The 14,543-nt window shown below is 39.0% G+C and overlaps 1 protein-coding gene across 7 annotated transcripts in view; it reads right to left on the minus strand.

Moving 5' to 3' along the window:
- Positions 1 to 14,543, minus strand: part of IKZF1 (IKAROS family zinc finger 1) — a 69,468-nt gene that overhangs the window by 17,392 nt on the left and 37,533 nt on the right. For 3 of the 7 annotated variants that reach the window (XM_063399387.1, XM_063399398.1, XM_063399378.1), the window contains exons 4-5: positions 5,869 to 5,928; positions 3,675 to 3,935 (exon numbers count right to left, since the gene is read on the minus strand). The exons of 2 other annotated variants lie outside the window; for them this stretch is intronic. In XM_063399387.1, coding sequence (XP_063255457.1) covers positions 3,675 to 3,935; positions 5,869 to 5,928 — 321 coding nt within the window. The remainder of the gene's footprint in view (positions 1 to 3,674; positions 3,936 to 5,868; positions 5,929 to 14,543) is intronic. 2 more of the 7 variants (XM_063399402.1, XM_063399395.1) reach the window with 1 other exon arrangement.

The following is a 14,543-nucleotide window of genomic DNA, read 5'->3' on the forward strand; positions in this document are numbered from 1 at the left end:
TGCAAATACTGGGGTGAGGAATGCCTCCTTTATGAGCCTGGCAAAACTCCCAGACCTGCCAGGATGCTGACAGTCACTGATGGAAGGTTATTGGGTGTGGTGATACCTCCACAAATGAGGATGGAACAGGATGGAAAGAAAAAAATACATAATTACTCTTTTTCTAACAGTCTGAACTGTGTGTTATTTTCTCCAGGTCTGAACAGTACATACCTGTCCTGGGCATGTAACCATGACCAAATACAGGCCCAGGAACAAAAACTGCAATGGGACCCTGAATTCAATCAACCATCACCATTGCAGTGATTTGCAAACCTCAGTAGGAGCTTGGGCCCTGTACCACTTATTCAGTGAAGAATACTTATAATCTTAATTAAAATATTTCTAATTTCTAAACAATGACAGGGTCACCCAACTCTAGGAGACCTGCAAGAACTCTCTTTCTAAATAAATTTGAGACATTCAGAAACAAGTAACAAGATGTGAGTGAACTAACTGGTGACTTAACTTAGTATAGGGAGACAATAGGAGACAATAGGGAGACAATAACATATAGGGAGACAATATATACACCTATGCACACACATACACAGATCTGCATGTACATGCAGATATATGCACAGTGAGCATGAGAAGCCTGAATGTACCCTGAGATTTCAGCATCAGGGAGCAGGAGTTTCTTTCTTCTTTCAAAATCTCCTTTTTCTTAAACACCAAACATGACAGTGGCAAGATGGACAAAATGAATGTGCTCAAAGCGAAGGAGAACGAGAAGAGTTGAGCATCTGTGAGTTGGGATTTGCTCTGTTGTAAGCAACGGGTAAGGTACTAGCAAGCAGTCAGTGCTGTACAGCTGCCTGCAGACAGGAGAGGGCAGAAATATCAGGTGCTGCTCTGCATATCTGCACTTGGCAGGTGTATTCATTAAAAGCAATTATGTCTTTTATCAGGTCAGGCAGTCATTTTATTTTGGCACTTTAGTGTGCTAGAGTTTTGTTCACTTATCAAATATTTATTTAAGAAAACCTCACTGCATATGCAGGTTTTACATGAATTAGCAGCAAAGTAATTCATTTGTGAGGCTTATTCCTTCACCAGGCATGTATTGAAATGAGCTTCAGCATAGTCAGTTAAATGTCTGTAATAGTATATCCCATTTCGACTTTAATTTTCACAGTGCAGCTGAAAGGAAAAGCAGGCACCACTGTTTCCTCATGACATCCCTTTAATTTAAACTACCAGCTCTGAACTTCCACTCCTTTGCCAGCCCTTGAAAAACCACCTGAGCTCATTCAAAGAGGCTGCTCAGTGGAGGAGCTGAGAATAAGGCAGGAGGGAAAGCAAAGGCATTCTTTCCATGGAAGGATCCAGGGACCAAACTTCACATCCTTTTGTTTTATTGAGTGTAGAAGAAGAGGATTATCCTGAGCAAAGAGCCTCTTGTGGAGTGCTTCCAGTGCAGGCTTGAACTACATTCCCTTGTTCAAAAGAGGGTCTAGTTGGCAAGGGAAGAGCTCTGCAAAGGGTGGAGAAATCTTCAAGTGACAATCATTGTGTGGCAGCACCCCAAGCACCCTTGGCAGGCAAATGGGTCCTCTGCCAGGCAAGAAGTTCAGGTAGCTGAAGGTCTGTGCTGGGGAAATGACCTGGCACTCAGTGAGGTGGCCCCTGGGGAAATTGTCACAGGAACCAGGCAGGCATGCATGAGAAACAAAGGCAGCTGGGCCCACCATCTACCTAAAGTCAGGTGTGTCCTCACACAGGCTATTCAGCCCTGGTGCAAACACTGCCATGGACCCTTAGGGACCTGAAACAGCTCCTCTCTGACCCAGCAACAGTGGGAGTTTTTATAACAAAGGAGCAGTCTGCTTAAACAAGCACAAAGACTTCTATCTCTAAGTGCGTTTCAAGTTGCAACATATTGTTTCAACCACTACAGCATCCTCTTCAGCCCATGGGTCTGTTTACAAGGCCCCATGCACAAGTCATTTTATGCATTAATTTTATCAATTTTTGAAGGAAAAAGAAGAGAAGAGAAGAGAAGAGAAGAGAAGAGAAGAGAAGAGAAGAGAAGAGAAGAGAAGAGAAGAGAAGAGAAGAGAAGAGAAGAGAAGAGAAGAGAAGAGAAGAGAAGAGAAGAGAAGAGAAGAGAAGAGAAGAGAAGAGAAGAGAAGAGAAGAGAAGAGAAGAGAAGAGAAGAGAAGAGAAGAGAAGAGAAGAGAAGAGAAGAGAAGAGAAGAGAAGAGAAGAGAAGAGAAGAGAAGAGAAGAGAAGAGAAGAGAAGAGAAGAGAAGAGAAGAGAAGAGAAGAGAAGAGAAGAGAAGAGAAGAGAAGAGAAGAGAAGAGAATCAACAAGCACTGTGTTATATCTAGGAAGCAGGCTATAGCCTCTTTTCTGAGTACTAGATGTGGCTTTTCCAGTAATTATCTGCTTTTTCCTGACAGAGGGATTTATCACATATAATTGAAGGGTACTTTGAAGCAGGTAACATAACAGCATTGGTTCTGAACATGGCTAACCCATGTTACATTAACGGATCCCACACTTTCATAGCTTGAACAGACACAGTTGCTGTCACAGACAGTAACACTGAGGGCAATGGAACACACTAGGGGGCTTTTCATGGATCCTCTCCATTTAAACTCTGAAAGCAAGCACTTTGTTAATCTCATTACTTAGTTATTCTGGGAAGGTTATTTTAGCAAGACTCTGAGGATATGGAGGAAGAAAGTATCTATGTGTTTATTGGCACAACTATTTCAGTTGAATGTAACTATAAGACAGGTCATTCTTACCTTAAAAATATTTTAAAATTCCCTCTCATTGGAATATTCATGTAAAAATGCCAAATTCCCAATTTATTTTCAAAGCAACTTCTGTGAAACAACAGTACAGTCCAGTTCTTCTCTTTTAGCTATGAATGACATTAAAGTTTAGATTGGAAGCCTAAATTTTAGACATTTTATATCAGGCAAGGTGAGACTCAATTTTGACTTTTTTATTTGTTTCAGCTTCTTCATTTTGGTCCTCTTTGAGACTACTCAGAATTAGAAAATTGAGGCAAGAATATTCACAGCACTGTATAATGAAAAGCCATCCCTATGGAACACAAAATCTTTACATGTCTCCTTTAGTGTCCCAGTGGAAACACTTCAGAGCATTTGACCCGTGACAATACTTGTTTTTACTTCATGAAACATTGGACATGAAATGTAAGTATTTTTTGACTAAGTTTTCAATACAGTTCTCTTAATATGTATTTTTCCAATCACTTTTGTAATCACTGATCCATAATAAGCTTTGCTGTTTTGTTGGAAACATTACAGCTGTGTTAATTTCAGAGTTAGATACAAATGGGTTTTTCTTTAGCATTTCTTAGAAATTTCTTAGAAATTAAACAAGACTGCTTTTCCTTTAAATTTGATTTTTCTAACTTTTTTAGTTTCAAACCAAACAAACAGCACAATTTCTAGCCCAATAGATGGACTTCCATGAAGAAGTCTCAATTCCTGTGCAGGCCAAAGGGATGTACCAAAATAACTGAGTTCCAAAGGCTCACCAATGCTGCATTACCTTACAAGAGGCAACATGTGCATGATATGGAAAATAAGTCTTAGTTCCTAATATGTGGCCAGTTCTTGTCTACTACAGGAAAAACCATGGCAGGCCTTACCAGTGTGGCTTCGTTTGTGAACCATGAGCACATTGGGACCGATGCAAATTATCCCACAGATATCACATTTTAGCTTTCCGTTAGGAAGTCGAATGCCTCCAACTCCTGACAAAGCCTTGCTGCCTGGGCCATTGTGTGAGCCATTCATTTTCTCTCCTGCGGCATCAAGCATTCGTAAATCCTCTGCACATTCTTCCCCATTCATTTCACAGGCACGCCCATTCTCTTCATCACTCTGAGTCTCTATTTTAATATTACCGGCTGAAAGAAACAATACAGGATGCCACTCAGTTTGGTTACAGAACAAATAATGTGGCAAAGAAACAATCACATGAAAGGAGTTAACTTCTAAACAGCAGGTACAATATCACTAAATAACAAATGGTATGACCTCAACTATAATTCTATTCTATTCATTCTGACAATCAGGCTAATTGGAATGAAAGTTAAAATCAATCGACTTCATAGAGGTTTGTCCAAAATAATTGTGAAAGTAAGTAACTCAACTCAATGGATAAAAATGAACAGGAAATGCAACATTCTCCACTTGGCAGGAAGATTCCAAAGGTTGTATTGAATCCAAATTTTTGATTTGCAGTTCTATAGGGTAAGCAATAACCATGGGAGAGCAGAGTACAAAAACTTATATAGAAAGCAGGATATGGAAGGATGGAAGGAAAAATTTAAGGAAATTATAAGAGTGACAGTTGTGTTTCTAGGACAGCAGGATTAGGATTGCTGAGTAATAGGAGATGATAACTAAAGTCAAAGGCTATGATTAAAAAACATTCAAATAAAAAGAAAGGTGTCTGGGAAAACTGTTATGATTTTATTGGATAAATCCTTTTCGTGGTAATCCCATAGGTGATAATTGCTTGCAGCCAGAGGAAGAATTCAGGTGTAAATTTGCCATAGCTTCAAAATATGTGATATATAGAGGCTAGCAAATTTGATCTGATATGAACACAGCAGACTTTAACATGAAGGAAAAGGGTCAAGATCCAGACAAGTTCATGCCAGTATTTGTTCCTCTTCTCTCCACAGGAGTGTATGATTATATGGTACTTTATGTAGAAAAAAATTATCTTTGCTGCTATTTCTGTCTTTTCTAATCTGGTGGCTTTGGTGAATAAATACTTCTTCATTAGGCTGAAAAAGACCATGTCATTGCCCAAAATCTTACTTTCCATACAGTAAAAAAAGTCTAACTTCATCCCACCCAACCCAAAAAAGGGGAAGAATTTACTTCACTGGGTAGCTAAGAATATGAGGGAATCTGTTTCATCCAATGAAGTCCAGGTCTTTTCCTTCTGTGGAACAACATTTTCATGGCAACCTTATTCAAAAGTGATGGTGTGGCAATGTGATAACAATAAGCTACAAGCAATAATTACTTCAAGAAACTGAAAGACCTTGATATGCCTTTGAAGTGGAGAGGATTGACAAGCTCTTCTCTGATACATCCTGCAACCTCACAGGTGTCCCAGAAAGACTGCATGGATGTAACAGACAAGGGTATCTGACTCAAAATCCTACTGGGAAACAAAAACCTAAAGGTGTTCACATTTATGAATACTGCGTGACTGGACACCTCTTAAAAAGTCTACCAATCTAGATATTTTAATGATTTTTCAAGTATTGCACTTTTACTAGAAATCATATGCAAAATAGAATAAGTGCATACCATAACTAGCAGTTTACCTTTAAAATGTATGTTCTAAAAAGGGGAATAATTTAGTGATAGACAAAAGAAATCAATGACCACATCACGACTTAAAAAGATGGTATGAATGGTTAAACATAAGTGATTATGCAAATTTAACGGGCTACAACTTCATACTGTTGTTTTTCCCATGGCAAATGGAAGTAATAGAAGTGTTTGACTTGAGTATATGACAAGATTTTCCACAATTTATATGTATTTTTTTCTTTCAATTATAAGAATAATAAATACGTATTTATACTAAACAATTAAAGTCTCCTTGACTGCCAAGAATTTGGAGAAGGTGGCTTTTGAAGCAGATTTTCTTTTAAGTCAAAACAATATACACATGAACAAAACAAAAAGATCAGACTACTTAAGTGCAGGCAAACAAACATACATTACTCAGAAATGAAATGACACAAACAAAAATCATAAAAGTAGGAACTAAATGGAAATGCTCTGTAGTGAACTGAGTTTCAGTATACTTACTGGAAAAAGATTTGGGAATTATTGCATGAAAGTCCCTAAAGCCTTCCGCCCCGTATGCAGCTGCAATAAAGAAGGCAAACAGGATGCTGGTTTGTGGTACTGCTAGCAGTAAATGTAAAAGAAGATGGCACTATTGCTATAAGACAAATACCTAGGAGAAAGACAAAACTATCATCACAGAAGCAACACAAGCAGTTTAGGGTGAAGGAGGAACAAGAGAAGGACAGCTGGCTTACTTGTCTAGAGCAATTCCCATTTGTGAAAATGCCCTTTTCTTCCAAAGCTGCCAACAAGTTTTATCATGTTATCTAGAAGCATAATGAACTCTTGGGTATTCCCCTTGCCTGAGCATTAATTCCTGCTGAAGTCAAGAGGAACTGTTGCTAATGTGTCTCAAAAGGGTCAAGGCAGGCCCCTACAGTGCAGCTTCCTTAGAATTTATTTTTGCCAATATGCCCTCTTTCTGTGACAGAGATATCTTCCTTACACATCCTTGTTTTTAGTCTCTGCAGTTATAAAAAGTGAAATAGCGTTGTTTTCTTCTCACGCCTGCTGGTCTTATGCAATGGAAGAAGAAGGAGTTCAGGTTTACATATATAGATATTTATTAATGTGTATATTCGTATATTTTTTGTTTGTATTTCTAAGGCTTGTCCTCACAATGTATTTACAAAAAATAGTTGTACAAATATATTAGAGCCTGCTATTATGAGTAGCCACATACAAATTACTGTGCCAGTGGGCATGCTGATACAGGTAATGCTGGAGTTCATTACTCGACATAAGCAATGGCAGGGATATTGATCCAGTCAGTATCCACTAAAGCTCTCCACAGCTATGTCCTAGACTGCTGCAGCTGTATTGCTCAACGAATGCCCCTGTGCAGACCAGGCTGAGTATCCAGGATGTGAATCCATCTGGCAGCGCAGCTCATGGCAGGGGCTCAGTTCACCTGCAGAGTTCACTTTGCCAGTGAGAGCTGATGGACATTGAGGGCACCTGGCTCACCCAGGGTCCTCACAGAAATTTTATAGGTTTAATTAAAAATAATATCTCTCCCTGTTCAAACTTAGCACTTCTTGCAAATCTGTCTGCAATATGAGAACAAGTGAAAAGAGTCCCACTGATGCAGGAGACACAACAGGAGAGAGAAATCACTCCAGTGGAAATGCTAAGGACTTCTATTAAATCTGAATAATAGGGAAGGCAGGGTATACTCTATCTATCTATCTATCTATCTATCTATCTATCTATCTATCTATCTATCTATCTATCTATCTATCTATCTATCTATCTATTTTCCTGTGGGGACTTATACTGGAAATAAAAACCATCAGTGTTTTCTACTTCTGTGAGAGTGATTCTTGTCCTTTCCTTGTTATAGTGGAGAAATCACTTATGGAGCAACATCAATGTGAAAAATACTTGTAAACCATATTTTTCATGTGCATTGATTAAGAATTTATTCAGACTTTGTACTGGTTTCTGAAACTGTTACCCAAAACAGTTTTTGTCAAAATAATTTCTGTGCACATCCATAGCTATGTACACATGTGTGAGGACAGTAATTAGCTTTAAAATAACTCATGGTAATAATTTCTCATTGGCTTTTCCAACACCACTGAGAAATTATTCATTAATTAATTTACTTCAGTTTGGTTGGAGGTGACCATAAAAGGCTCTGTATTTTATTCCCTTTGTACACAATATCACAAATCAGGGGTGTTTAATACAAACCCTTTTTTCTGTGGAAGGGGTGTGGGGTTCTGTGATGTCCTGAACTGACAGCTTTCTCCCACTCCTTTTTTACCTATCCAAAGTATGTAAAAATTACCCAAAAGCCGAACACTGGCTGGGTCCCTTGTGCTCTCATATGTTTACTGGGAATTTCACTTGGGATTTTCTGAAGAGCATTTTAAATTAATGTTAAAACATCTGCTCAGTATTCTATGGCTAAAGGTGATATACACAAGTCTTAGGAAAAAAATAAATTGATATGTCAAAGGGGAGAGGTGACCATGTCATTTACCACTGAAGAGCAGCATTGCTGGCTCCACATCAGACTTGGGCTGGGACAGTCAGGAAAACAGGATGGTATGAAAGCAGACAGTGTCACGCTTCCCTGGAAAAAGCTGAACAACATAGAGATGGGAGGGAGGCATTTTACAATGGCTGAAAAAGTTGATAGTAAGAGGAAAGGAGAAAACAAACAGACCTCCTGGGAAACTGGACGTAGAGGGTGGCTTTCGAAGGACAGAGAAATAGGCAGCTGGAAAAAAGACGCATGGGAACAATTAGTAATTTGTTTTCAATCCAATTTACCTTCTCTTTTAGCTATGAGATCCCTCCCAGCTGTAAAATCCTTTCAGTTTTGTGAGACTTTGGCCATGGCATAGGTCTAAGTACCTGGGCCATAATTCCATTTGGAAGGGGGCATTCACCTCCCAAGTCATATTGTTCTCCAGTGAGATTTTTAAAGAAGTAAAAAGATAAGACCTGGCTATCAAAGGTATTTAAAGAGTAATAGAGACAGACAAATCACACTGAAGCTTCTGAGGCATTTAAACAATAGAGTTCCCTTACTCCCTTTGATTTTTAATGGGATTTGACCTTTTATCCCAGTAAGTACTAAACTGTATCTTGTGGCACATACCTACCTCTAAGTACTTATCCTTTAGACTTTCTTTCAAAATAACCCTGATAATTTGGGTATGTGTCATGTAATGTCTTATTTGCACTTTGTAGCCAAGAGCAGAGGAAGATCTCTCTTCAAGTTGCTGCAAGTAGTTTATGTGCATGTAATTTTTTTGTTCTCATGGGTCACTTGCTATTCCAAGACAAGTGAGAAGTATTTTGTTGATATTAGTTGATGCTTAAATGGTAGCTTTAAAATCCAAGAGAGTTCTCATGAAGATACCATAACTATTCAACTAGCAGTGACACCTGATGGATTTGAATAGTACCTCACTACTGTAACAGTGGAAATAAAAAAAAAAAAAAAATTAACACCATTCTTTCCAATAAATGATAGAAAATTTTGCTAAAAAGAATAAGATGAAGAAACCCCACTTATCAGGTCGAAATAAATACCCTCCGCATGCCAACATATGTCAATAAATGCAGACAGGATCTCTTCTTGTTTACATAGGTACTCAGAAAACAGAATATTGTCAGCAATCCCACTGTTATTTCTGATACAAGACATAACAACTATTCTATTTTGTAATGGCATATAAAAATTTTAGCACTTGGCTCTATGCACTGAAATCCTTCCTCCTTTCATTTTTACATCAGGTCACTTACTGTGATGTCAGCTCTGTTCCCCCTCCACAAGAGCACTGCAGGTAGAGAATGCCATTCTCAGAAATGAAAGTTGTTTTTCCACAGAATGTTTAAGGAGTCATTATTCACCAGCCAGACTTGACAACAAAAAATGAAGACCAATTCTTTAACTTAAATTACGTTTCCATTAATAGTATCTTTCCCTTATGAGCATGGAAGCCACAAGAAGGATTGTGTGGATGTGAAAAATGACAACAAAAGGTCTGGGCAGAGGAACCATAATGCCTTGAGCTCTTCTTCAGTGTAATTCAGATGACATAACAACACAGAAGGGACTGATCAAGCTAACTGGTTATTTAGCTACAGAAAAAGCAGATGCACCTAAATGATCTTAAAATTACTTTTCTGCTCCCTCCTTTTTATATATAGCACTGCATTGGCCAGTTAATCAAGCATTTGCAGTGTCTCTCTGTGTAAAATGCAGAAAGTTAGAGGGCATTTTCAAAGGGAAACCAAAAAAAAACAGAAGGAAGAGTACTAGCAGGAACTGCTGGGACACACCTGCAGGTACAGAGGCTGGTGCTGACGGATAAGGAGATCCACCCTGCAGGGTCCATGCTGCTTCCTTTGACTCCAAGTGCCAATCAGTCCTTGGCAGCCAATTTCTTCCCTACTGTAATTCTGGCTTTCAATCAAATGGATGCTATTCCAGAAACACAGGCGTCCACAGATAAGCTATCTCCCATGGGACAACTGGTGTGAGGAGCTCCACCCATGTCATCATCCATGTCATCACCCATGACTGCTACTTCTCCCTGCTGCTGTCTGGGGGGGTGCCCACCCTGTGTGCCAGCGCCTGTCAGCACACACAGACAGTCCTCAGCAGAAAGGAGCAGGGAACTGTGCTTCACTGCATTGCAAAGCACATCAACATGTGTTTCTAGGGGATTTTCTAGTGAAATCAAACTGTACAGAATCAAACAAGTGAACAAAACAACCAACAAAGTATGACCTCTCTAGGTATAAAAAGTGGCTTTTGCTCCATTGGGCATTCTCCCAGTAGCCTCCTGTTAGTTATCTACAGGAATTTTCTAAAGGACCAGTAAGGGTGCCTTGGTTAAAGACAGATTCAAATAATACTCTCAAATATGGACTTGAAGATATGTGGTTTTTATATATCTTTCTAAATTTGTGTTTCAGTAGGAAATGATCTGTAACCAAATCAAGGGGCTGGTCTAGTTCATATTTCTTGTCTTTGTTGTGACACTTCCTGGTACATTTTGTACTGGATTCAAGTTGTTTTTCCAAAAGACAGTTAACTACCTGTCTGATTGATGTTCATCATCTGAACTACAAATAAAACGAAATTTTAGATACAAGAGAAAGAACACTGTCAGGAAATGCCATACTAAACTTGTTTCTCATGTTCTACATGTATGTGTAATCATGCTTCCTATATTGGAAAAGCTCTGCATCTTTTACTGGCTGCATGATGGGGAAACTAAGGGAACTGCTGCAGGTTTGCTACTAACAGATTTTATTGACACTTCTCTGCTTTGACAAGTAAGAACTTGAGCACTTTTCCTCAATTTTTTTGTCTCTTCTGTTTTCACCAGATTTTTTAAATATGGGCATTAAAGGATGAGGGAGTAGTAAAAGGGCCCTTTGCAGGCTATTTTTAAAAAGAAAAGTAACCTCAAATAACAAGGCACAACAGTGAGGTAAAAACACTACCATACATGAAAATATTCTCAGCTCACACAGATGTGTCTGTGAATACACATACTTATGTGCTGAGACTGGAACCTCTGAAGCTGCATTCTTCAAAAAGACTACAGGCACAATCATGGTGGCTTATGCTCCTCCCCACACAGCAACAGTCATTCAAGAAAAGAAAAGCCTCAGATATATGATATCCTAACATTTATAAGACATTTCTCTTCTCTAAACCTTTCACAAAGCATGCTTTAGTGAAAGTCATGAAGGTTAACCAATCCTCAACTAATGCAATAAAATTCTAGCTAAAGGCAGTTGCATGTGGCAGCTGGGAGAACAGGAAGGGGGTATGCACCTGCAAAGACTAGTGTTTTGGAGAAGAGGAACAACTATATTGAGATTCAACAGGCAGATCAGAAGCTCCACAAAGGTGGAAGAGACAGCCAGGCTCTTCCATGAAGCCATGTTGTCAATGGCTGGAAGTTGTCCTTATCTGGGAGTTACTGTGGGCATCCCTTAACAAGACAATGGGCTTAAAACTTGCAGAAACACAGATAAAACTAGACAAGGTGATCAGTTACACATAAATGATGTGAATTGTAGTTGGGGGGGTTGGGGGTGGGGTGGAGTTTTAAGCTTGTTTGACCAAGAGAAAAGCCTATGAAATCTGAATGCACACAGAGGGTGTTGGTCAGGAACCAGATGAAGGCAACAGTAGCTACCCTGAAGAATGAAGAAGAAAACTACCACCTGGGAGCAAAGAAGTGCCCTTGGTTCTGTGGTTCAGGGAAAGGCAGGGAGATGAACTATTTTGTATAATGCTTCAGAGAACCTAAATTTTCCATGTCCTGAATGCAAAGTTAGCCCTTCTTTGCAAACCCTCCCCTTTTCATGTACCAGCTCAGTGAGCTGCTTGACATTCTCATTTTTGTGCCCAGAGTGGCACAGAGTTACCCTGGTTCAAGGGTCAGGCCCTTGCAAGTCCATGTGCGTTAACAAGTCTATGGATGTTAACAATGCTGTGCCTTCACTATCAGTGAACGGACACAGGGACTTTTCTGGGGACCATTCAGCTACCATGATAATGCCTTGGGCAACATTTTACACAAATGTACATAGTTCCCCATAGCTGTCAAAGGGTCAGTCGATCTAAATTTAGACCAAGCAGCTGTGTTTAGGTTTGGGGAGGTTCCTTTGGGTGCTGTGCCAAAGCTGTGCACTGTCAATGTCCTCTTTTGAGAAGAGGTCAGAGGATGAAATGGAGAGGAACCCAGCCATTTCAGCACTTGGGAGAGAATACACTATGGAAATTTTATTATCTTGCCTACTCTAGAAACAAATTGCTGAGCAGAGTCTTCTGTGTCTCTCCTCATCTGACACAAGGGAAAATAACTCAGGGATATTGAAAGTTTATTTTAGACTAAAGCAGATAAAATACAGTCAGCACTTTACGAATGATGAAGTAGATACTCTCTCTGAGGACTGTGCAAAGAAGTTGATGCTGAGTTACGAAGTCTGCTTTAGTTCTATTAACCCCGAGTGATCAGTTATTTTTCCAGGTGCAATTGAAGATTCTTCTTTTTGGGTTTTAGAAATATTATGATAAAGTTGCAATCTAAACTGATGTTTAGTTAATTAGAGTGTACTCAACATACCAGAAAAAAGAAATCCTAATCTACGTCTTCTAGGGGAAAACCAAAAATTTTTCTAAAGAAATTTCAAAGAAATTCTCTGAATATGGACATACCTGATAGCTTCTGAGGGGAAAAACTTCAGGGCAATATCAATTCTTTTCCACTGTGTATCATAGACAATGCTTTGCTACAGGCACCTGTATTCCCTCTCTATCCTCTATGGTGAAATGGCAAGAAACCCAAAATGATGCTGGCAGACTCTCAGGCACTCAGAGATCTGGATTATTCTGAAAGTCTACAAACTCAGTATAGTACACAATTTTAAGAGACTTATTGTATTTCCTTCTTTCTTGACCATTTTTCGTGCTTGTAGTTTTCCTTGCTTTTACCTCAGGAAAAACAAATATACATTTACTTTCATGAACAGAATCCATCCTTAACCATACTGGTTCTATGATAAGTTCTATGATAAGTCGTCCCTGACACTGGATGCTTGTTCTGTGAGGCATACAACAATTGCAAAGTTGAATACTGTTTTCTTGGGTCTTTGAGTGAAGTGCTAAGAGAAAAATGTAGATTTCACTAGCTTTCTGCAAAAGCTGAAGGAGATAATATTTTAAAAAGATCAGCTTCTCAGAAAGATGTGGAGAAAATATGTCAGAAGTTAAGATGAAATAATTTTATATATAAAATGCATTAGAGAATCTTACCTGAACTTTCTAACTCTGATCTGCAATCTCACCTCAGCTGTGATTTGAAACTACTGAGTTTAGGAGTCCCTATTCCTGTCATGAAGTGCGTCTTCAAAATCAGAAAGTAACTATGCTGCGGAGTTGAAAATTAGCCGTTTCTGGTGCAGGTATCACCATGCCTCCAGAATAGAGAGGCAATCCACTCAGGTGCAGCTTCCTCAAACTCTGAACAATTCTTCAGCAATATCTAAGGATGCTGAGTGTATAGGGTGTTTTAAAATTATTTTACCTCTGTTGAATCAGTAATCTGGCATTTGAAACTCACTGGAAACACAGGCAAGACCACCATCTTCAGACAGTCACAATCACCATGCTGGGTATCGTACTTGAAAAGGCAAACATTTTCTTAACTTGGATAAAACAACAAATCATCCAAGCTAACACCTTGCTGGCAGAGTGTCAAGGGAAAAGTCTTTCAAAATAATAGTTTTTAAACTGAATAGTCTCCAATAGCTCCAATCACTCAACTGAATTGTGACAAGAAGACTAAAACTGACTATTATGAACACCAGAAACTTATATAACTTAGACCACAGAAATTATCCCATCAAAACCTCTATTTCTGGATGAGGTACAGAACAGAATAATCTGATATGGTCTAACTAGTGTTCAAACACTCTTCCACTCATTTCAATAGGCCTACCAATTGCTTTACATTTGTCCATCAGCAAAAGATTTTTACAAAAACAACTAATGTTTTGAGGCACCCCAACTTCCGATACTAATGAAACTTGATTATCAGAAAACAGCACCCTGGAAAATTCTGATCCACTATGAAATTAGACCACTGTCTCAATCTCTGTATCAGAATCTTGGGCATCCAGTCATCTCAGAAGCCTCCTCTATTTAGCTTGCATATGCAGGTAGGCATTTGTTACCTTCTCCTGAACTCTGTTTGATTTAACCTGTAAGTTGATCAGCAGTTCAATAGTTAACAAAAAGGGTATGTACTGGCATTTCAAATCCCAGAGATGATTCAGCTATTGCTTTCCAATCTGCAGCAGAGGGACACTATGAAATCCTTGGTCCACTGCAGCATCATACAGACTGGAAGCAAGTGTGTGGCAGTGGAGAGCAATTTTGAAGTATCAAAATTATATGGGAGCTTAAATTTCTTTGACTTTTAGTGATATTCAGATTTTTAAGACAACTTGAGCTTCCTGTGGTGGGGGTCTGGGGGGAGTGGAGAAAAAGTAAACTCACACTGAGAATGCTGTGGAACTTGAGTCCAATTGCAGCCATAGCTGAGAAGCTAGTATAGCTTCCCCCTTGTCTCGTTGGCTTAACAGGA

Source organism: Prinia subflava, chromosome 1, assembly GCF_021018805.1.
Source record: "Prinia subflava isolate CZ2003 ecotype Zambia chromosome 1, Cam_Psub_1.2, whole genome shotgun sequence".
NCBI lineage: Eukaryota > Metazoa > Chordata > Aves > Passeriformes > Cisticolidae > Prinia > Prinia subflava.